Here is a 24,736-nt window from a genome sequence, read left to right as displayed (position 1 = left end):
AAATTGCTCATGACAACTGTGAAAAGTTTGGCCTACTAAAAGAGGTTGTCTTTATAAATAAACAGGGCAGATCTTAACAAAAACAGCGCCACACCTGCCTACAGGCCGTGAGTGGTAGTGCATCTCATTCCTATTCACTTCAACAGGGCTGATCTGCAACATAAGAAACAACTCAGTAGTAGCAGTGTTTTTTTTCTAATCATGGACATACCCATTAGGGGCTATCTTAAGGAGGGTTGTCCAAAAGAAAAGAAAAGGGGGCCATGGTGGTCTTAAAATTAAAAGAAAGAGACCTACTTATCAGGTATTTGCAGTTCTTACACACAGCTCACTGTGTCTCCTGCTAGTCTCCTTTTCTGGTGGGGGACATTATGTGACCACTGCAGCCGATTAACGACCATTTATTGACTAACGCACTGAGATTCCATCTGTCCAGACAGAAACAGTCTCCTGGCTCTCCCTTCGATCTCAGATGAAATGTCACCACTGCTGTCAATCAGTCTATGAGGATTGGCCACAACTACGGTCACATGATGCCATCCGTCAAATGAGGAAGTGAGGAGACCAGTAGGAGACAATGGCAGCGGTGCAGAAATATGACACAGGTCCATCCATTATTTTAAGACCATAATTTAAAAAAAAAACAAGTCGACAACTCTGTTAAGGTCAAATCAAATCCAGTACAAAGCTCGCAGTCTTAGACGTAAGGCTAGAGGTGTCGTCCAGGTTGTGCTCGTACAGAAGGTGCTGCTGAGAGTCATCTTGTGGCACGTAGGTTCAGCATTGATGACTGGGGAGGATCAGTCAGGACACCCAGCTCGGCCATTCTTGGGTCGATAGTTTCCCGACAATACAGATGTTCTCGAAACCTTAACTACAATACACTAAGAAACTGCACAAGTGAGAAGAAGAGAACGTTCCCCAGGTGTCCCGCCTCAGTGATGTAGGACAGGTGCCGTGCAGCGCAGACATTTCCTGTCTTGCCCAGCTTTCTGCAACTTTTAGATTGCATCGAAGATACGTGACCTGGAAACGAAGTGCAGAACACTGTGTATTTCACATCATACGAGATCACACGATGTGTGAGACTGAAGAGAAACAGATCAGAAAATCAGGACACAAGTGGAAGATGAAGACTGCAAACAGTCTAAATATAACCGTGCCATGCAGTGGTCAGATAGCACCACCCTCCAGTACTATGTGGTGTCTAAATAATACCGTCATATAGTACCAATGTCCAAATATTGCTATCAGAGCATCATGTACAGTGGGGAAAATAAGTATTTGATACACTGACGATTTTGCAAGTTTTCCCACCAACAAAGAATGGAGAGGTCTGTAATTTTTATCGTAGGTACACTTCATCTGTAAGAGACAGAATCTACAAATAAAAATCAGAAAATCACATTATATGATTTTTACATAATTAAATTGCATTTTATTGCATGAAATAAGTATTTGATCACCTGCCAACCAGCAAGAATTCTGGCTCTCACAGACCTGTTAGTTTTTCTTTAAGTAGCCTCCTACTCTGCATTCATTACCTGTATTAATTGCACCTGTGTGAACTCATTACCTGTATAAAAGACACCTATTCACACACTTAATCACACTCCAACCTCTCCACCATAGCCAATACCAAAGAGCTGTCTAAGGACACCAGGGACAAAATTGTAGAGCTGCAGAAGGCTGGGATGAGCTACAGGACAGTAGGCAAGAAGTTTGGTGACAAGGCAACAAATGTTGGCACAATTATTAGAAAATGGAAGAAACAATCTTCCTCAGGCTGGGACTTAATGTTGGATCTCACCTTGGGGGGTAAAGATGATTCTGAAAAAGGTCAGGAATCAGCCAAGAACTACACGGGAGGACCTGGTCAATGACCTGAAGAGAGCTGGGACCACAGTCTCAAACATTATCATTATTAACACACTACATTATCATGGATTAAAAACCTGCAGGGCACACAAGGTCCCCCTGCGCACGCCAGCACATGTCCAAGCCTGTTTGAAGGTCGCCAATGACTATATGGATGATCCAGAGGAGGTATAGGAGAAGGTCATGTGGTCAGATGAGACCAAAATAGACATTTTTGGTATCAACTCCACTCGCCGTGTCTGTAGGAAGATGCGTACAAAACCTAAGAACACCGTTCCAACCATGAAGCATGGTGGGGGAAACATCATACTGTGAAGGGTGCTTTTCTGCAAAGGGGACATGATGACTGCACCATATTGAAGAGAGGATGGATGGAGTCATGTATCGCAAGATTTTTGCTAACAACCTGCTTCCCTCAGTAAGAGCATTGAAGATGGGTCATGGCTGGGTCTTCAAGCATGAAATGACCCAAAACACATAGTCAGGGCAACTAAGGAGTGGCTCCAAAAGAAGCATTTCAAGCTCCTGGAGTGGCCTAGCCAGTTTCCAGACCTGAACCCAATAGAAAACGTTTGGAGGGAGCTGAAACTCAATGTTGCCCAGTAACAGCCCCGAAACCTGAAAGATCTGGAGAAGATCTGTATGGAGGAGTGTGCCAAAATCCCTGCTGCAGTGTGTGCAAACCTGGTCAAGAACTGTAGGAAACATCTGACCTCTGTAATTGCAAACAAAGGTTCCTGGACCAAATATTAAGTTCTCTTTTTCTATTGTATCAAATACTTATTTCATATGTAGTGCTGCAGTAGCACCGTACGTAGTGAAGAGGCAGTGACCCACAAAGTTCAAACAAAAAAAGTCTCTTTAATGTGTTATCTTCACAAAAAAAAAGGTTCCAATCCACACAACTGCATATAACTTCAGAGCATATAACTTAAGTGCATATTATTGTCATGTCGGACGCTGTTCACACTAGGGCGTCCGACAGACAGCGGTAATTCCACTTACGTCCACTACATGCTCAGTGGCGTTGGCTAGACTTTATCCAGCTTGCTCGGGGTTAATCTAGCTGGTAATTTGGTTGGAGGCTGGGTCACGCCCACGGCCTTTAAATAGTCATTCTGGACTTTGGGGCGTCACCGATTATAGCTTGTGTCTTGTGCCTGGTGATCTCGGTCTGGAGTGGTGGTCTAGGAGAAAGAATATCGTATCTGGTGGTGTATTATCCTTTGTCATATTTCTCCTTCCTATATTTGTATTTGTTTTGCCCTGTACACATTATAGTGTATTCCTGTGTGACTGCGGCGTGGTGCGTTTTTCAGTTTTCCCTGTCTGTGCTTTCTGTGGAGATTGGTGTGTGGTCTCTTCACTGGGTGGCGGGTGGTGGTTTCAGCTTAGGGCTGAAACAGGAGACAGGGTCAGGCCTGGCGGCCCAGACATGCACACCTCCAGGCACAAGACCTGTCCACATCCATGGCCAGTCATCGTGGCCAGCAGCGCCACTGTGTATGCTGTGGGTTGCCAGGCCTCACTCTGGCCCTGACACACCTGAGACACCTCAGACTCAATAAGACCTCCCAAGACCCTTTCCTGCAGGGCTTTTTAAGATAGAAACCAGTGGCTTCTTGCCACATGGAAAAACCCGGACCAGAAATGAAATGGACTGCACCATTCACATACTGCAGTCAGTTTGATAACACAAAACCCAGAGCAGGTTTTCCCTAAATCTGTCTTGGACAAACAGTATGTCCAAGACTAACCTTATTTATTATTATTAAACTGCATTGCAGTCACCATTACGCCCGTGACTGCCATGCACACCTATGGACTTCATACGAATCCATGCACAACCTGGGGAGAACACACAGCGACCCCTACCTGGTCACTGCTTCACCATTGCAATCACAGCTACACCTGCAACTGCAATACCCCTTCAATGGCCTCACTACACCTCCGTGCGCATTCTGGGGAGAACAAACAGCGCCCCTAGCTGTAACAAGGGTCAGTGCCTCACATATGCATTAAAATGCAAATTATTTATGTAAAAATCATACAATGAGATTTTCTGATCTTTATTTTTAGACTCTGTCTTTCACAGGTGAAGTGTACCTACGATTAAAATTACAGACCTCTACACTCTTCGTAGATGACAAAACTTGCAAAATCGGCAGTGTATCATATACTTATTTTCCCCACTGTATACTTCTATGTATTGACCGAATAAAACAGCCATATAGTATTAATATCCAAACAATGTTAAGAGAATGTCACATATAATACTGCCATGCATTAGACAAAAAATAGTAAAGCACACTGGTTAATTTATACTGACACATAATGTGCTGTTAATGGCACCATACCGGAAAACAAATGTTAAAACCATATGAGTCGCTCTGCCAGGGCCGTGGGGTACCCGGTACCGGGACCAGTAGTGTTCACCAGGGGATGTCACGGTGGCGACCCGATCCGTGGCCCTGGGCGCCCATGTAAAAGGGGAAAGTCTTTAAAGGGATTTGGTGAATAGAGTTTATGTTTGTGACGCCACCTGTGGTATTCGGTCAGTGGGGACCGACGCTGCTTTAAGGGGTCCTCTGGGGTGATGTTATGGCAGCTAGATGGTATAACTTCCCACAGGTGAAGTGTATCCCCAGGGCTAGATGGAAGATGGTGAATGGCGCAGTAAAGAACGAAGACACAGGTTTGCAGTCTCTTTACCTGGTTTACTGAAGACTTCAGGCAGCCACAGTCCAGAGCACCAGATCACAGGGCAGGCAGGGTCCGGCTGGCTTGGAAGCGAATCCAGAGTCCCCTTTACCAGGTGGAGTTAAAAGCCTTCCTCTAGCGTGGTGGTGTTGTAGTCCCTTACTGCCTATGGCTTCACATAAAGTCCTCACAGTTCTTCTCTCTGTCCCCCATATAGGATAGGACATAACCTGCCTGTCTCTGATGTAAGTCGTAGAGTTCCTTACAACCTCGGTGGTCCAGCTACCGGTTATCTGCACCTCAGAAGGAGGCAGCCTGCTCGTAGCTGGTCTCCCCTGATGTTACTCTCCTGTGCTTCGCTCTCCTGAACACTCACTGAGCAATGTTTGACTTTCTGTATGTTTCTTTCCAGGAGCTGTAATACTTCAGACTACACAGCCCCTTCAGACCTTCTGACCCTCTAGGTCGGTATGCTCCCTTCTGTCTCTCTGGCAATCTGACCTCTCTTTCCCTCCAAACCACAATATATGTAGGGGAGTCACCTAGTAAATAGGATCAAAAGCTCCCCCTTGTGGCCTGGAGTGTGAACATGTTGTGTGTATGGTGGTTACCTGATAAAAGATATCCTTCATCGCTTCCAAATGTAACATCACTCTCCCCGTGAGGAAAGCAATGCTACTGTGATGACCAGAACCTTAGGGCACCACACATACATTGGCCATATACATTGGCATGTAAAAGTCTGGGCGCCTCTAGTCAAAATTACTATTATTGTGAACAGTTCAGCAAGTTGAAGATGAAATGATCTCTAGAAGGTTTAAAGTTAAAGATGACATATTACCTTTCTATATTAAGCCAAAAACATATACATTATATTTACATTTTTTACATTTTAAAAATTACAAAAAGTAAAATGGTCCTAAGTAAAAGTTTGGACACCCTTAGAGATTTGTGTACTCAAATAACTTTGACCAAGATTTCAGACCTTAATTAGCCTGTAAGGGTTATGGCTTGGTCACTACTATCATTAGGAAAGGCCAGGTGATGCAAATTTCCAAGCTTTATAAAAACCCAGCCTCCTCTGACCTTGTGCCAAAAAACAGCAGCCATGGGTTCTTCTAAGCAGTTGCTCAGCACTCTGAAAATGAAAATGGTGGAGGCCAAAAGCAGAAGAAGGCTATAAGAAGATAGCAAAGCGTTTTCAAGTTGACCTTTCCTCAGTTCGAATTGTAATTAAGAAATGGCAGTTACCAGGACCAATTGCCTGGACCAATTTTTTCTCTCTGGTTAAAACCATACAATGCCCATATATTACTATACAGTGCCCAAGTTTTAATGTCATATTGTGAACCAATGATACATGCAAATAATACCTCCATCTATTTCCATATAACAGTGGCCAAATAATATTGCAATATTGTGCCAGAATGGTGCCATCACAAATCAACCAAATAATACCCCCATATGTAATCCCGAAATAATCGCCATACAATGCCCAGACAACAGTTCTGCTGATTGTGACACGTCAAGGACCAGGGGTGTGAAATGTTATAAATCTATTAGTTACTAGGAACTGTATAGGAGTCCTCTGCACCAAACTAGGTGTCCTCCGCACCAAATTAGGAGTCCTCCGCATCAAACTAGGGGTCCTCTGCACCAAAGTAGGAGTCCTCCGCACCGAACTATGGGTCCTCTGCACCGAACTAGGGGTCCTCCGCACTGAACTAGGAGTCCTCTGCACTGAAATAGGGGTCCTCCGCACCGAACTAGGGGTCCTCCGCACCAAACTAGGAGCCCTCTGCACTGAACTAGGGGTCCTCCGCACTGAACTAGGAGTCCTCTGCACCGAACTAGGGGTCCTCCGCACCAAACTAGGAGTCCTCTGCACCGAACTAGGGGTCCTCCGCACTAAACTAGGAGTCCTCTGCACCGAACTAGGGGTCCTCCGCACTAAACTAGGGGTCCTCTGCACCGAACTAGGGGTCCTCCGCACTGAACTAGGGGTCCTCTGCACCAAACTAGGAGTCCTCTGCACCAAACTAGGGGTCCTCTGCACCGAACTAGGAGTCCTCCGCATTGAACTTACACTGGAGCATTCATATGTTTTTCAGAGGGGACTTTAGGCCCCCTCAGGCTCCAGCGCTGTAGGGAAACTGCTGGCTCTGTATATGGGGCCATTTACAGCAGACATTGCACAGATCTAATTTCCATGTTCTGAATATTATCTCAGATTTCCACACAGAACAGCACATGACACTGAACGCTGCCACCACGATGTGACTCTCAGCCTGTTTCTTGCACAGTATCACCATTATCAAGATTGTATCTGCCTTTGTTCCTGTTACTGAAGAAGTTATGAAAATGAGTTTTTACAGCAGGGGGAAATGTACTGATCATCATCAAGTGATATTGAGTAGCCACGCAACCTCTCTAGACTGAGTCATGAGGAACCTATGATGTGAGGGGGCAGAAACAGTTTTTATAGTGGACCTTGGGGGTGGTTGTCTTGCTGGAAGCCGCTCTAGAACATTTTAAGAGGGGGGTGTATCAACAAAAATTAGCACATTATACAAATTTAGATTTATAGACCCATATAATTTAAACAGTATAGTTTTTTTTTACACTGTCTATTACATCAGAAACAGTAGCTTGATTTTTGACATTTTGTGCAGTTCATTTGTCAGCTTTGCTGTCTAGACTTGGACAGAATGAACAGAGCCATCTCATTAAAATAATATGATGGGTGCCATAGTGGAGCTGTGCTATACTGCTGGACAACACAGATAAGTCCTTAAAAGTTAAAGGGGTTGTCCTCTGTCTATAATTAATTGCAATAATTTTCTGGGAGAAATACTTCATTTTCTGGAACAATTTTAAGGGTGCAAAAACTTTCGCTCATGATCATGACTGTAAGTTTGCAAGGGGTTTTTCAGTAGTTGACTACCCCTTTAGGAGAGGATTTGAGATGGAGTCACTGGGGCAGGACTAGGCTCAGCCACGTTTTGCAGCGTACCGATTTCTCCATTCACTGACATTGATCTTGCACATTATACAGAGGACGCGAAGGGACAAATCCTTACTTTGTTAATGGGAAAAGGTCGGAATGACGAGGCGGTGAGAAGAAGCAATTCTCAATCTCTTTATTGTAAGAAAAGACAGAAAAAAAAAGGTTTTCATTGTAGAAGACGCTGCGCGGCCGGACGGGAGGAATTGTTGGAGTTGTTTTAGAAATATTGTCTTTTTGGACTAAGACGCGGCCATGTAATAGGACGCGGGATCGTGTCACATCCGTCAGGAGTAAGAGCCTTTGTCTTCCTGCCGGCTGCCGCCAGTCACCGCAGATGGTGATCCAAGGTCTCTGCTGTTCCTGCTGGAGCCGTCCTGCAAACCTGCAACACAGAGAGAAACACATAAGGCCTGAAAGATTGTAAGACCGTAACCTCAGCTGCTGCAGAACCTCATAATATAACTCAGCTGCTGCAGAACCTCATACTATACCTCAGCTGCTGCAGAACCTCATAATACACACCTCAACTGCTGCAAAACCTCATAATACACACCTCAGCTCCTGCAGAACCTCATAATGCACCTGAGCTGCTGCAGAACCTCATAATACACCTCAGATGCTGCAGAACCTCATAATACACCTCAGATGCTGCAGAACCTCATAATACACCTCAGATGCTGCAGAACCTCATAATACACCTCAACTGCTGCAGAACCCCATAATACACACCTCACCTGCTGCAGAATCTCATAATACACCTCAGCTGCTGCAGAACCTCATAATGCACCTCAGCTGCTGCAGAACCTCATAATAAAACTCAGCTGCTGCAGAACCTCATAATAAAACTCAGCTGCTGCAGAACCCCATACTACACACCTCAGCTGCTGCAGAACCTCATAATGCACACCTCAGCTGCTGCAGAACCCCATACTACACCTCAGCTGCTGCATAACCTTATAATACACCTCAGCTCCTGCAGAAACTCATAATACACCTCGGCTGCTGCAGAACCTCATAATACACCTTGGGTTCTGCAGAACCTCATACTACATCTCAGCTGCTGCAGAACCTCATACTGCACCTCAGCTGCTGCAGATCCTCATACAGCACCTCAGCTGCTGCAGAACCTCATAATACACCTCAGCTGCTGCAGAACCTCATACTATACACCTCAGTTTCCAGAAAAGAGTTTCTGCAGCAGCTGATGTGATTTTAGTCTGGGATCTCGTGGTCTGTGGTCTCGGCGTCATGCGTCTTGTGCCAGTACTCGGTCACTGTGGTGTAATATGCTGATAATGTGCGGTGGGGGAGGGGATTCTGTGCGGCACTCTCTGGGGGCGCCCTCGTCGCTCTCTCTCGCCTTGTAGCCCACTTTGACTTCCCTCACACCTGCAGTCCTGACATTTCTTCTACCCTGACACCTGCGAGGCCGTTTGGTCCGCCACTCACTTGTAGACGATTTCAGGGCCGGGATGAGCTGGTTCCAGAATGAACATTCGGCTTTTTTCAGCCCTTGATGATTTGGTAAGAGCTCGGTAAACTCCTTATATCTGTCTCCCCCGCTGTGCGCTCGGTGCTCCGGCCATGATGGTAAAGCCACATTCCTCCTTCTTGTAAAATTGTAAGAAAAGTTTGGGTTTCTGGGAAGAAAGAGAAAAAAATAAACAAATATAAATGTCACAATTTATTCTAAACATTCTGAAAGAAGAAGTAACAATCGTGTATAGTCTTAGAGGAAGTCCCATGTAAGGCTCCTGCTATACATTCATCATGGGATCCTTCATACTTGTCAGGGTCATGTTCGGTAGTCAGCGCTGACGGCGGCCGGTGGGGACTCCTCGGTCTGGCGGTAGTCACCTGAGGGAGTCAGCTGTCCGTCCACAATCCGGACAAAAGCATCCTTCATGGGTGGTACGGGCAACAGTATGGGGGCTGTGCGGGTAGATGCCAGGGGGCTTTCAACAGGTTGGGAACCAGGCCAATGTCCAGGGTCCACATAGCCTTAGTGGTCAAGGACTGGTGCTCCAGGAAATAACTTAGGGCATGTAAACTTTCACCGTTCTAGGCCATCAGGGACTTTACCACTAAACTCTTCTGTGCTCTTTGTAATCAGGGGTTTTATCAATAACAACTTATTATTAACCACATACTGCCCCAGACCACCAGGAGCTTTACTAATAACCATTCACTACTCAAGCCCACCAGGGACATTAGTACTTACCACTCACTACCCTAGTCCACCAGGGGCTTTACTACTAACCGCTCACTATCCTAGCCCACAAGGGGCTATACTACAAACCACTCACTTCCCTAGCCCACCAAGGGCTGTAGTACTAACTTCTTACTGGCCTAAATCACAAGTGACTTTACTAATAACCCCTGGCCCATACAACCAAGAGCTTAATTAAAAATCACTCACTGCCCTAGACCACCAGGAGCTTTAGTAATAACCCCTCACCAGAGCCGGCCCGAGAGATTACGGCGCCCTAGGCTAAACTATTTTGTTGCGCCCTTACTACTTTTAACATACCTCCCAACTTTTGAAGATGGGAAAGAGGGCCAAAGTTTGCGGCGCGTGCGGCAGATTTTAGGCCACGCCTCTGACCACACCCATTCATAACTAGCCACACCCATATCCACGTCCCAACCACACCCATTTAGCACTGCTGATCACACTGTTTCATAAACAATAATTATAAACAAAAAAATATGGCCACACAGTGCTCCATACTGTATAATGGCCACACATGATGCTCCATACTGTATATTGGCCCACATGATACTTCGTACCGTATAATAGCCACACATAGCTACTCCTACACACGCGGCTGCGCTCCGTACACACGCGCTCCGCTCCATATACCTCGTACACACGCGGCTCCGCTCCGTACACCTCGTACACATTTAGATCCGCTCCATACACCTCATACACACGACTCCGCTCCATACACCTCATACACATGGCTCCGCTCCGTACACCTCATACACACACGGCTCCGCTCCATACACCTCATACACATTCAGCTCCGCTCCATACACCTTTTGCCTTTTGAAAAGATTTTTTATAATTTTTTCTATTTTTTCTCTGGCGCCCCCTTAGGGTTGGCACCCTAGGCGGCCTCCTAGTTCGCCTATACGTTCGGGCAGGCCCTGCCCCTCACTACCATGCTTCTTTCACTGCCCTAGACCACCAGGGGCTTTAGTAATAACCCCTCACTACCATGCTTCTTTCACTGCCCTAGACCACCAGGAGCCATACAATAAATGATGTCACTGCCTTAGACCACCACAGGCTTTACAATTACTGTCTTCACTGCCCTAGACCACCAAATGTCTTACAAGTAACCCCTTTACTAGCCACGACCCCTAGTTTCCCCATAGTGTCTGGACACTGAATGGCCTTATTGTGTGGCCACTTTATGGTGTTATTTGGTAATATGTGGTTGTAGAAAGAATTTTGGGGAAAAAAAGAGCATGAATATTTTGACTGAAGAATGAATAGAACTGTCTAAAACTTTTGCACATGGTCGGCCTTCTATATATGTGTGTCACGTGTATACTATATAAGCACTACGTGTACTGTGGAGGGTGTAAATGTGCGGTGCGGGGTACAATGTCTGCCGGTACTGTATGTGGGGGTCCTATGCGGTGCATGTGTGCCCTGTGCACCATATATGTGCTGTGTATGTGTGATGGGTGACGTATGTGTCCTGTGTATGTGCATCATTTGCGGTTTTTTTAAAGTTGTTTTTTCTCTTATAGGACTCATCGCCATCTTTTGCACTATGGCACTTACCCCGTTCTGACAAAGTTGGCCAAGTATTGCATAACCAGGAAGGAAAGCTTCTGTTCTTCTATGGAAAACTGACTCCTGTAGTTTGGGTGAAAGGGAATCCCAAAAGCCAACGTGATATCATGAGGAAGATCCAGGCTGGAGCTGAGGGATAAAGACGATCACTAGTGACAAGGGGGTAACACGGAGACTCACCCTTAGGCCCCATTCACACATGTGACTTTCGTGTACGAGTGCTGTCCATGTTTTCCACAGCTTGTACCTGTGATGGTCTATGGGGATGGCCGCGATTTTCATCTGAGTGTCGGATCTAAATCAGCAATGCAAGTTTATGGCTCCGGGAAAATACTGGACGACACTGAAAAAATCCACGGACTGTGGGGGGTTTTTCTGCCTCCAAAGTTTTATTTCCATATTTCTGTCAGCAGAGAATCCCCTATAAAGAGGAACTGTAAGAGGAAGCTGACCCCTCCGTACAGAAACAGCGGCCTCCTCCATTGTATGTGCATGCAAGCAGCACGGACTGTGAACGGCCCCTTTATATTATGGTACCTGGAATATACAGTAGGGTGTAGCAGCGCCCCCTATAAGGCCCTTCAGGTACCCATCGAGAAGCCATTACAAGATGGATGCCTATATGCCCCTGCTCACTTACTCCCCCCAGCTATTCTCCAGTCCATGGGCATTATTTGACAAATTTCCACATATTTGCACAAAGTCAGGGTCAGCTGATTAGCCCCTTATGTTTCCTTTACGTACTTTTAGAAAGGACATGACTTGCTGCCATCACAGCATAGCATTCAGCCTACTATGCAGATCCATAAGGACACAGATGGAAACATTTGCCATCAATTGTAGAAAGTTAAGTCATCTTTGTAGAACCACAATATGACATGTCTAGTAGATACTAAAGTCAGCTCCATCTACTTAGAACGTCACAGACAGAAAAAATTGTCTTCATTTGTTGCTAATTAAACCAGCTCTGTAGACCTATTGTCACAGATGAAAAAAAGCTTGTCCTAGCTAGTAATTCCTAAAGTCAGCTCCATATACTCATAATGTCACAGACAGAAAAACGTGTCTTAGTCTATAGCTAATGAAACAAGCTCTGTAGACCTACAGTGTCACAGATGAAAAAAGCCTGTCCTAGCTTGTAATTCCTAAAGTCAGCTAAAGATACTCATAATGTCACAGACAGAAAAACGTGTCTTAGTCTATAGCTAATGAAAGCAGCTCTGTAGCCCTACAGTGTCACAGATAAAAAAAAAGCTTGTCCTAGCCTGTAATTCCTAAAGTCAGCTAAAGATACTCATAATGTCACAGACAGAAAAACGTGTCTTAGTCTGTAACTAATGAAACCAGCTCTGTAGCCCTACAGTGTCACAGATGAAAAAAGCTTCTCCTAGCTTGTAATTACTAAAATCAGCTAAAGATACTCATAATGTCACAGACAGAAAAACGTGTCTTATTCTATAGCTAATGAAACAAGCTCTGTAGACCTACAGTGTCACAGATGAAAAAAGCCTGTCCTAGCTTGTAATTACTAAAGTCAGCTCCATATACTCATAATGTCACAGACAGAAAAATATGTCTTAGTCTATAGCTAATGAAACAAGCTCTGTAGACCTACAGTGTCACAGATGAAAAAAAGCCTGTCCTAGCTTGTAATTCCTAAAGTCAGGTCCTTATACTCATAATGTCACAGACAGAAAATTGCGCAGGAGCCCATGCCAATTTTTTCCGCCATTTAACCCTTTATTTTAGCAGCTACAGCGCTGAAATTTTGCACATACACACTACTAACATTAGTAGTGTGGAATATGCAAAAAAAAATGGGGATATGAGATGGTTTACTGTATGTAATCATGTCTCATATCCTGTCGGGTTTGTGCAGGAGAAATGAAAAGCCGGCAATTGAATTACCGGCTTTTCTATAGAACACCGCTGCGTATTTCTCGCAATGCACACGCATGGTCCGTGTGTAATCCGATTTTTTCTCGCACCCATAGACTTGCATTGGCGAGTCTCGGCCGAGATACGCTGACAATCGCAGCCTGATGCGAGTTCCCTCGGATCCAAAATACGGTAGAGAAAATATCGGATGATGGGAGCTGCACCATAGGTTAACATTGGGCCGAGTGCTATGCGATTTTTTATCGCATAGCACTCGTCCGTATTACGGTCTAGTGTGACCCCGGCCTTATACTCATAATGTCACAGACAGAAAAACATGTCTTAGTCTATAGCTAATGAAACCAGCTGTAGACCCACATTGCCACAGATAAAATAAATTGTCATAGCTTGATGCCAGTTTTATCTGCTCATAATGTCACAAATAGAAAAACTTCTATGCATAGCTTGTAAATACAAAAACCAGATTCATATTTGTATAACGTCACAGAAAAATCATCAAATCAGCGCCCTGGATCTACAATGTCACAGATAGAAAACTAGTCTTAGTTTGTAGCTAATGAAATCAGCTCTGTAGATCTTCAGTGTCACATATAAAAAAAAGCTTGTCATAGCTTGTATTTACCAAAAGCCAGTTCCACATACTCATAATGTCACAGATAGAAAAATGTGTAATAGCGTGTAGCTGATAAAACCACCTCTGCAGTCCTCTATAATATCACAGGTAGAAGAAGTTGTCATAGCTTGTAGTTATGAAAGCCAGTTCTAAACACTCATAATGTCACAGATAGAAAAACTTGCCATAGCTTATAATGACTAAAGTCAGCTTCATATACACATAATGTCACAGAAAAACATGAAATCAACTCTTTAGACGCACAAAGTCACAGCTAGAAAACTTGCCATAACTTGTAGATCACGAAGCCGCCTTCACAGACCAAGTGTCACACATGGAAAAAACTTTGCATAGTCCGTAAAGAAAAGCAACAACATAGACCTAAAATGTCATGGATGTAAAAACTTGAAACATTCATAGCTTGAACAATCTTCCAAAATCTTTAAAGAATACAAACAAGTTTTTGGAATGTGGGAAGAAACCAGAGATCTTGGAGAAAGCCAAAAAAAAAATGGTAAAAGATAGAAATAGACGACCCATCATAGAAAGTCAAAAAAGAAGGGTTCGCACAATCAGCCCAATCTCTCTGCTACACCTCCTCACAGCTGAAATTGCATTGATATGCCACAACGGAATCCGGGTGCTCATTCAGAAAAAATGAAAGTTCAAACATGTGTATAAAATGTCCAATCTTTATTCTGACATCAAGTCAAAAGCAGGACTTAACAGGGAGAACTGTGGTTCCTAGAGATGACGTCCGTTTCGCGATCAAGACTCGTAGAAGCGCGGCAGCGCGAAACGGCCGTCGTCTCTAGGAACCACTGTTCTCCCTGTTAAGCCCTGCTTTTGACTTGATGTCAGAATAAAGATTGGACATTTTGCACGGATGGTGAGTGCTCTTCCTTCTGTCAGTTTAAACCATCATAGAAAGTGATCCCGAAGATGTTACCGCTGAGCTACTGTCATCATTTTCTCTGTGACATTTTTCTTACACATTTTTGAACATTTTTCATTATATAAAAATAATTGATTTTGATCTTAAGGGTATTTTTTTTTTTTCAGAAAATCCCTGCCGATCCCCCTATATTTTCGTAAGATTTTTTTTTATATAAATGCAGAGCAAAAAAAAAAAAGCCTCATTACGTGGACCCCTTCTTTCCTCCTTTTTAACCCTCAATGTTCCCAGCAAAAGGTGAAAAGTCAGGCCGTTCCATTGCTTTGAGCGTGTCTGATCTGCAGTACCGGGCACTGCCTATGGACAGGAGTGGCGCTGTTTACAATCTAATTCTCGGGGAAGGAATTGAAAAGGATTCAAACTCCTTTCAAGAGAAATGATGAAGAGTTATTTTTACACCTGGCGAAACAAAGGGAAGTGAATCAGCCATTACTCTGGTGAGTCGGATGCGGACGCCTTCATCTCACGACTATTATTTTTGGATGAGGAGCAGAGACGTTTGGCCGCGCGCCGGAGAACGTTGGCTTCATGAGAGGGTTATGTAGACGCTCAGCGCCGTATATCTGTCAGGGTTTATTACTTTTTGCTCTTTTGATAAACGTACATGAATAATTACATCTTTTTATGATAGAGGCCGGGAAGATGTCATCAATCACATCAACTGCTGGGCAGGACAGAGAGCAGTCCTGATTTTATGGCGATCTGCAAAGTGAGGGTCTCCAGCTGTGAACTACAACTCCCAGCATGCTGCAAAACCATTCGCACTACTAGAATTATTCCTCTAAAGTTATCAATGACATAAAGAGATTCCAGCTCCCATGTAAAAAGCTCTGTTCTTTATAACAAAATTGCTAAAACAGCTCGGGACTAGGGCTAATACATGTAGAAAGAAGGAAGCGGTCTGGACTCTGCCGTTATGGGGTCAGCAGACCGGTGGTGACTTTTCTGCCCTCCGCTCTGTAACATTACGGGGTCTCCACTTCATGGCTGAGCTGCTGCGGTTCCTTTCACTTCTCAATAATATCACTCACAGGTGATGGAGGAAGATTTAGGATGGAGAAATGTCATGATCGGACTTGTTTCCCTGGTGGCTCCTATTACAGGACTGCGCCTGCGCCGGTATCAGGGAGCTCTGCACCACCGGCCATTCTGTCACATGGTAGTAGAGGCAGACGGCATGGCGGGGGGCCAGAGGTTATACACTGGCGGGGGGGCCGGATGTTATGCACCAGGGGTAACTATGCCGGATGTTAAGCACCAGGGGCGCGTGCGCAGATGTTATACACTAGGAAACAAAGGTCTAGATGTTATACATGGGGGGGTGAGGGTCTGGATGTTATATACTAGGAAACAAAGCTCTAGATGTTATACATGGGGGGTGAGGGTCTGGATGTTATACACTGGAGGAGCGAGGAGTTGGATGTTACACACTGGGGGACAGGAGGATGTTACACAAAGGGAGATGAGGGGCCAGATGTTGTACACTGGAAGGGCGAGGAATTAGATGTTATACACTGGGGTACCAGAGGCCAGATGTTATACACTGGGGGTGATGGACCGGATGTTATACACCAGGGGCAATGGGGCCAGATGTTATACATCAGGGGTAATGGTATGTCATGGGCGATGGGGCAAATGTTATACGGTGGGGAACAAGGGGCCGGATGTTATACACTGAAGGGGCAAGGAGCTGGATGTTATGCATCGGGAGTAAGAGGCCACATGTTATACACTGAGGATGAGGGTCTGGATGATATACACTGGGGGTGATGGGCTGGATGTGATACAATGGGGGCGAAGGGCTGGATGTTATACACCAGGGGGGACAGTTGTTATACAATGGGGGTGAGGGGCCGGATGTTATACACTGGGAGGGAGGGCGGATGTTATATACTGGGGGTGAGGGGCCGGATGTTATACACTGGAGGGGCGAGGGGCCAGATGCTATATATTGGAGGGGCGAGGAGCTGGACGGTATACATCGGTGGCAAAGGGGCTGGATGTTATAGACCGGGAGCAATGGTGCCATATGTTATACATCAGGGGAAATGGGGCCGGATGTTATACACTGGGGGTGATGGGCTGGATGTGATACACTGGGGGCGAAGGGCTGGATGTTATACACCGGGGGGTGAGGAGCCGGATGTTATACACTGGGGGCGAGGGGCCAGAAGCTATACACTGGGGGCGAGGGGCTGGATGTTGTTCCCTGGGGGCCATTGGTTGGATGCTGTTTCCTGGGGCCATGGGCTGGATGTTAAACAACCTAAAGAAAAGTCGTCACTGAAAAGCGTAGGAACCACCACTAAATTTGATAAATAGGTGGACACATAGATACATGTAGATGCTCTTACCTGCCCTGGGAGAAGGTCTCTGGGACATAGTACATGTACACGTTGCCCTTCTGATTCTCAGACCAGTGTCTGGCCATCTGCACTACAGGACAGGAAATAAAGTGGTCTCTGGAAAATGAATAGCATTGGTCATATGTTAGAATGAGACATATTGCCAATTTTGCAAAGTCAGGATTTAGAATCCGGCACCAAGAAAATGACATTAGATTAAAAAATAGATTATAGGTACATAGATAATAGATAGATAGATAATAGATGATAGATAATAGATAGATAGATAATTGATAGATAATTATATCGTTAGATAGATAATAGATAGATAATAGATAGATAATAGATCGATAGATAGATTTCTCCCTTGTACAGTATGTAGTATTATTTGGTCACTATGTGGTGGCAAATATGTAGTCCAGTCATGATATGGCGATATTTCTCCCTTGTATGTGGAATTATTTGGTCGCTAAATGATGGCAATATCTAGTCTGGTCACGATGTGGCGGTTTTTCTCATATGGACAGTATGTGGTATTATTCAGTCACTATGTGGTGATAATATGTGGTCTGGTCACAGTGTGGTGGTATACCTCCCTTGTAGGTGGTAATATTGGTGTTGCTAAAAGAGTAATCAAAAAACACAATTCATATGAAAAGGCCAAGAGCATATTTGTATTAAGCTCTCCCACAATATCAGCAAAATATAAGTACAGTGGAGTACTCCCAATGTACTATCACACCCTTAGAACAAACGGAGTAGCAACAAGCCACATAAATAAAAAGTAATATTTATTGCCAAAATCACAATAAAACCAGATTAGACTAATTGGACATACAGTATATTATTGGTGTTGGTATAATTGATAGTGCTGTGTATGGCGGTTATTTGTTCTCTCTGATAATAATCTATATATATAATCATCTAAGGTCCACTTCCGTCTGTTTGTCTGTCACGGAAATCCCGCGTCGCTGATTGGTCGCGGCCAGTTGGGCGCGACCAATCAGCGACAGGCACAGTCTGGCGGCGAATTGGCCCCTCCCTACTCCCCTCCAGTCAGTGCCTCCTTCATACTCCCCACCAGTCAGCGCCCACATAGCGTTTTAGCAGTTCGTTAAACGGACTGCGTTACACCGTGGCATGACGTGGTGTAACGCAGTCCGTTAACACTGCCATTAACCCTGTTACCGGGCGCATCGCCAACGCATGCCATACTGGGCATGCGCTAGCGATGTGCCGTCATTCTGTGACGGACCCGGAAGCGCTGCCTGCAGCATTTCCGGATCCGTCACCGCTTTTGACAAGTGTGACCAACTTTTTACTATTGATGCTGCTTATGCAGCATCAACAGTAAAAACATATAATGTTAAAAATAATTTTAAAAAAAATTGTGATATTCTCACTTTCCGGCGTCCCCAGCAGCTTTTCCCGCTCCTTGCGATGGGCTGTGCTATATACTGTGTGGGCTGTGCTATATACTATGTGGGCTGTGTTATATACTACAATGGCTGTGCTATATACTACGTGGGCTGTGCTATATACTACGTGGCTGTGCTATATACTATGTGAGCTGTGCTATATACTACGTGGGCTGTGCTATGTACTACGTGGGCTGTGCTATATACTACGTGGCTGTGCTATATACTACATGGGCTGTGCTATATACTGCGAGGGCTGTGTTTTATACGTGGGCTGTGCTATATACTATGTGGGCTGTGCTATACACTAAGTGGCTATGCTATGTACTACGTGGCTATGCTATATACTGCGTGGGCTGTGCTATATACTACGTGGGCTGTGTTATATACTACGCGAGCTGTGCAATATACTACGTGGGCTGTGCAATATACTACGTGGCTGTGCAATATACTACGAGGCTGTGCTATATACTATGTGGGCTGTGTTATATGCTACGTGGGTTGTGTTATATACTACATGGGCTGTGTTATATACGTGGGCTGTGCTATATACTACGTGGCTGTGCTATATACTGCGTGGGCTGTGCTATATACTATGTGGGCTGTGCTATATACTACGTGGGCTGTGCAATATACTACGTGACTGTGCAATATACTACATGGCTGTGCTATATACTACGTGGCTGTGCTATATACTACATGGGCTGTGTTATATACTGCGTGGGCTGTGCTATATACTACGTGGGCTGTGTTATATACTACGTGGGCTGTGTTATATATTACGTGGGCTGTGCTATATTCTACGTGGCTGTGCAATATACTACGTGGCTGTGTTATATACTACATGGCTGTGTTACATACTATGTGGCTGTGCTATATACTACGTGGCTGTGCAATATACTATGTGGGCTGTGTTATATACTACATGGGCTGTGCAATATACTACGTGGCTGTGCAATATACCATGTGGCTGTGCTATATACTATGTGGGCTGTGTTATATGCTACGTGGCTGTGCAATATACTATGTGGCTGTGCAATATACTATGTGGCTGTGCAATATACTACGTGGCTGTGTTATATACTATGTGGCTGTGCTATATACTACGTGGCTGTGCTATATACTACATGGGCTGTGTTATATGCTACGTGGGCTGTTATATGCTACATGGGCTGTGTTATATACTACGTGGGCTGTGCTATATACTATGTGGGCTGTGCTATATACTACGTGGCTGTGATATATACTACGTGGGCTGTGTTATATGCTACCTGGGCTGTGCAATATACCACGTGGCTGTGTTCTATGCTACGTGGCTGTGCTATACGCTACCTGGGCTGAGTTATATACTACGTGGGCTGTGTTATATGCTATATTGGCTGTGCTGTATGCTACGTGGGCTGTGTTATATGCTACGTGGGCTGTGTTATATGCTACGTGGCTGTGCTATATTTCTCTGCTGCATCTGTGCATCATGAATCGTGGTATTTGTTAAAGAGGGGGGCCCACTAAGACTCTTTCGCCCGGGGCCCTCAAAAACCTGGAGCTGGCCCTGGCTTCACTGATTGGTAGCGCCCGGCCGGGCGTGACCAATCAATCAGTGACAGGCGCAGTCCGGCCGTGAATTGTCGCGGGATTTGAACCACGCTTCGCTGATTGGTCACTCCCGGCTGGCCGAATCCTGTGTATTCATTGCATTATTCTTAATGGGCTGTGTTATATGCTATATTGGCTGTGCTGTATGCTACGTGGGCTGTGTTATATGCTACGTGGGCTGTGTTATATGCTACGTGGCTGTGCTATATTTCTCTGCTGCATCTGTGCATCATGAATCATGGTATTTGTTAAAGAGGGGGGCCCACTAAGACTCTTTCGCCCGGGGCCCTCAAAAACCTGGAGCTGGCCCTGGCTTCACTGATTGGTAGCGCCCGGCCGGGCGTGACCAATCAATCAGTGACAGGCGCAGTCCGGCCGTGAATTGGCGCGGGATTTGAACCACGCTTTGCTGATTGGTCACTCCCGGCCTGCCGAATCCTGTGTATTCATTGCATTATTCTTAAATCTTCATAAAATAAACTACATACAGGTTCTAGAATACCCGATGCGTTAGAATCGGGCCACCATCTAGTTAGTGAATAAATACTTAGAGCAAGATGCCCTTACAGGGGTTCTCCGGGGAAAACAAGTTATCACCTCAGCACAAGATAAGTGATGATGTATTGATTGGTGGGAGTCCGACTGCTGGGACGGACACCGATCGGCAGAACGTGGAGCTTTTATCCCCATTAGACTGGAGCATCATGTAAGACTCGACCACTGATCTATTTATTCCCGCAAGCGTTGCTCCTTTTTTTTTCTGGAGGCCCCAAAGAGAATGAATGGGGCTGCGATCAGACATCCCACCTGCCACTCCATTTTAAAATGGGGAATGATGTGTCCTTTCAGGGATAAAACTTCCCAATTCTTCCAATCGGTGCAGTTTCCAATGGTAGGACCCAAACGATCAATAAGTCATCACCTATCCTGTGGAGCCCATGGATCGGTGATAACTTGTTTTAACCAAAGAACCCCTTTATTGTAATGTATGATGTCATTCGGGCCACAAGACACTGAAGATATGACTGACCGTGTAGAGTTCTCCAAGGCTCTGGAAAAGACGGCATAGTCATCGGAGGAATGCTGAAGAGAGTAATACCACACTGCTGCCCCCTGGACCTGCGGGTTCAAGTCCTCTCCCCCTAAGGAATTCTGGAGGGCTTGGTAAAAGGCCATCTTACTCTCACCTCTTCCTTCAGCTTCTTCAAACCTCTGATAGAAGAAAAGACATTTTATAAAGATATTTTACAGCAAAAGCAATAATGAAAGTTCAAACACAAGTTCCAAAACATAAAGCACAGCGCCTCCAGCTCAGTGAACTCAGTCTCAGCACATCTTCATATAACAATGGAGCAGAAAGTGAAGAGGTTCTGGTCCATTAACGGAATGTGAAGCTTCAAAGATACATCGGGATAAACAGTTACATAGTGTGCACTGCATAGTAGCAAAGTGCTAGAAAGGGGTCACGGCACTTAGCGTACCTGTCATTTCAGGAGACTTTTCAGAATAAGCATTCAGGTAGTTGAAAATATAGAAGAACAATATTTCTTTAACATAAGGACAGAATTATAGCAGATACATTTTTGGGCACAGAAAGCAGTATAATAATAGGAGCAGAATTATACATAGGAGCAGTATTATAGTAGTTATATTCTTGTACATAGGAGCAGTATTATAGTAGTTATATTCTTGCACATAGGAGCAGTATTATAATAGTTATATTCTTGTACATAGGAGCAGTATTATAGTAGTTATATTCTTGTACATAGGAGCAGTATTATAGTAGTTATATTCTTGTACATAGGAGCAGTATTATAGTAGTTATATTCTTCTACACAGGGGGCAGTGTTATAGTAGTTATATTCTTGTATATAGGAGCAGTATTATAGTAGTTATATTCTTGTACATAGGGGCAGTATTATAGTAGTTATATTCTTGCACATAGGAGCAGTATTATAATAGTTATATTCTTGTACATAGGAGCAGTATTATAGTAGTTATATTCTTGTACATAGGAGCAGTATTATAGTAGTTATATTCTTGTACATAGGAGCAGTATTATAGTAGTTATATTCTTCTACACAGGGGGCAGTGTTATAGTAGTTATATTCTTGTATATAGGAGCAGTATTATAGTAGTTATATTCTTGTACAGAGGAGCAGTATTATAGTAGTTATATTCTGGTACATAGGGGCAGTATTATAGTAGTTATATTCTTGTGCATAGGAGCAGTATTATAGTAGTTATATTCTTGCACATAGTAGCAGTATTATAGTAGTTATATTCTTGTACATAGGGGCAGTATTATAGTAGTTATATTCTGGTATATAGGGGCAGTATTATAGCAGTTATATTCTTCTACACAGGGGGCAGTGTTATAGTAGTTATATTCTTGCACATAGGAACAGTATAATAATAGTTATATACTTGTACATAGGGGCATTATTATAGTTGCTATATTCTTGTACATAGGAGCAGTATTATAGTAGTTATATTTTTGTATATAGAGGCAGTATTATAGTAGTTATATTCTTGTACATAGGAGCAGTATTATAGTACTTATATTCTTCTACACAGGGGCAGTGTTATAGTAGTTATATTCTGGTACATAGGGGCAGCATTATAGTAGTTATATTCTTGCACATAGGAACAGTATTATAGTAGTTATATTCTTGTACATAGAGGCAGTATTATAGTAGTTATATTCTTGTACATAGGGGCAGTATAATAGTAGTTATATTCCTGTACATAGGAGCAGTATTATAGTAGTTATATTCTTGCACATAGGAGCAGTATTATAGTAGTTATATTCTTGTACATAGAGGCAGTATTATAGTAGTTATATTCTGGTATATAGGGGCAGTATTATAGCAGTTATATTCTTCTACACAGGGGGCAGTATTATAGTAGTTATATTCTTGCACATGGGAGCAGTATTATAGTAGTTTTATACTTGTACATAGGGGCAGTATTATAGTTGCTATATTCTTGTACATAGGAGCAGTATTATAGTAGTTATATTTTTGTACATAGGGGCAGTATTATAGCAGTTATATTCTTGTACATAGAAGCAGTATTATAGTAGTTATATTCTTGTACATAGGGCAGTATTATAGTAGTTATATTCTTCTACACAGGGGACAGTGTTATAGTAGTTATATTCGTGTACAAAGGGGCAGTGTTAATATTAGTTATAATCTTGTACATAGGGGCAGTATTATAGTACTTATATTATTGTATTTAAAGAGCAGTATTATAGTAGTTTTATTCTTATACATAGTGGCAGTATTTGAGTACTTATATTCTTGTGCATAGGAGCAGTATTATGGTAGTTATATTCTTGTACATAGGAGCAGTATCATAGTAGCTATATTCTTGTACATTAGGGCAGTATTATAGTAGTTATATTCTAGTACATAGGGGCAGTATTATAGTAGCTATATTCTTGTACATAGGGGCAGTATTATAGTACTTATATTCTTGTACATAGGGGCAGTATTATAGTAGTTATATTTTTGTACATAGGAGCAGTATTATAGTAGTTATATTCCTGTACATAGAAGCAGCAGTATTATAGTACTTATATTCTTTTACATAGGAGCAGTATTATAGTAGTCATTCTTGTACATAGGAGCAGAATTATAGTAGTTACATTCTTGTACATAGGGGCAGTATTATAGTACTTATATACTTGTACATAGGGGGCAGTATTTTAGTAGTTACATTCTTGTACATAGGAGCAGTATTACAGTACTTATATTCTTTTACATAGGGGCAGTATTATAGCAGTTATATTCTTGTATATAGAAGCAGAAGTATAGTAGTTACATTCTTGTACATAGGAGCAGTATTATAGTAGTTATAGTCTTGTACATAGGGGCAGTATTATAGTAGTTATATTTTTGTACATAGGAGCAGTATTATATTAGTTACATTCTTATACATATGATCTGTATTATAGTAGCTATATTTTTGTACATAGGGGCAGTATTATAGTAGTTATATTATTGTGCATAGGGGCAGTATTATAGTAGTTATATCCTCGTACACAAGGGCAGTATTATTGTAGTTATATTCTTATACATTGGGGCAGTATTATAGTAGTTATATTCTTGTACATAGGGGCAGTATTATAGTACTTATATTCTTGTACATAGGGGCAGTATTATAGTAGTTATATTCTTGTACATAGGAGCAGTAGTATAGTAGTTATATTCTTGTACATAGGAGCAGTATTATAGTAGTTACATTCTTGTACATATGATCTGTATTATAGTAGCTATATTTTTGTACATAGGGGCAGTATTATAGTACTTATATTCTTGTACATAGGGGCAGTACAATAGTACTTATATTCTTGTACATAAGGGCAGTATTATAGCAGTTATATTCTTGTGCATAGAAGCAGTATTATAGTAGTTATATTCTTGTACATAAGGGCAGTATTATAGTAGTCATATTCTTGTACAAAGGGGGCAGTATTGTAGTGGTTATATTCTTGTACATAGGGACAGTAT

At 43.3% G+C, this 24,736-nt stretch overlaps 1 protein-coding gene across 1 annotated transcript in view; it reads right to left on the bottom strand.

The window, feature by feature from the left end:
- Window positions 1-7,703: 7,703 nt before the first annotated feature.
- TG (thyroglobulin) overlaps window positions 7,704-24,736 on the bottom strand; it is a 233,000-nt gene continuing 215,967 nt past the window's right edge. The window contains exons 42-46 of the mRNA XM_077271730.1: window positions 21,250-21,431; window positions 17,215-17,322; window positions 11,382-11,522; window positions 9,035-9,225; window positions 7,704-7,967 (exon numbers count right to left, since the gene is read on the bottom strand). Coding sequence (XP_077127845.1) covers window positions 7,870-7,967; window positions 9,035-9,225; window positions 11,382-11,522; window positions 17,215-17,322; window positions 21,250-21,431 — 720 coding nt within the window. The 3' untranslated portion in view covers window positions 7,704-7,869. The remainder of the gene's footprint in view (window positions 7,968-9,034; window positions 9,226-11,381; window positions 11,523-17,214; window positions 17,323-21,249; window positions 21,432-24,736) is intronic.

The sequence above is a fragment of the Ranitomeya variabilis genome, chromosome 6 (assembly GCF_051348905.1).
Source record: "Ranitomeya variabilis isolate aRanVar5 chromosome 6, aRanVar5.hap1, whole genome shotgun sequence".
Classification (NCBI taxonomy): domain Eukaryota; kingdom Metazoa; phylum Chordata; class Amphibia; order Anura; family Dendrobatidae; genus Ranitomeya; species Ranitomeya variabilis.
The sequence above is the reverse complement of the archived record's forward strand: the minus strand, read 5'-3'. Positions and strand labels throughout refer to the sequence as shown.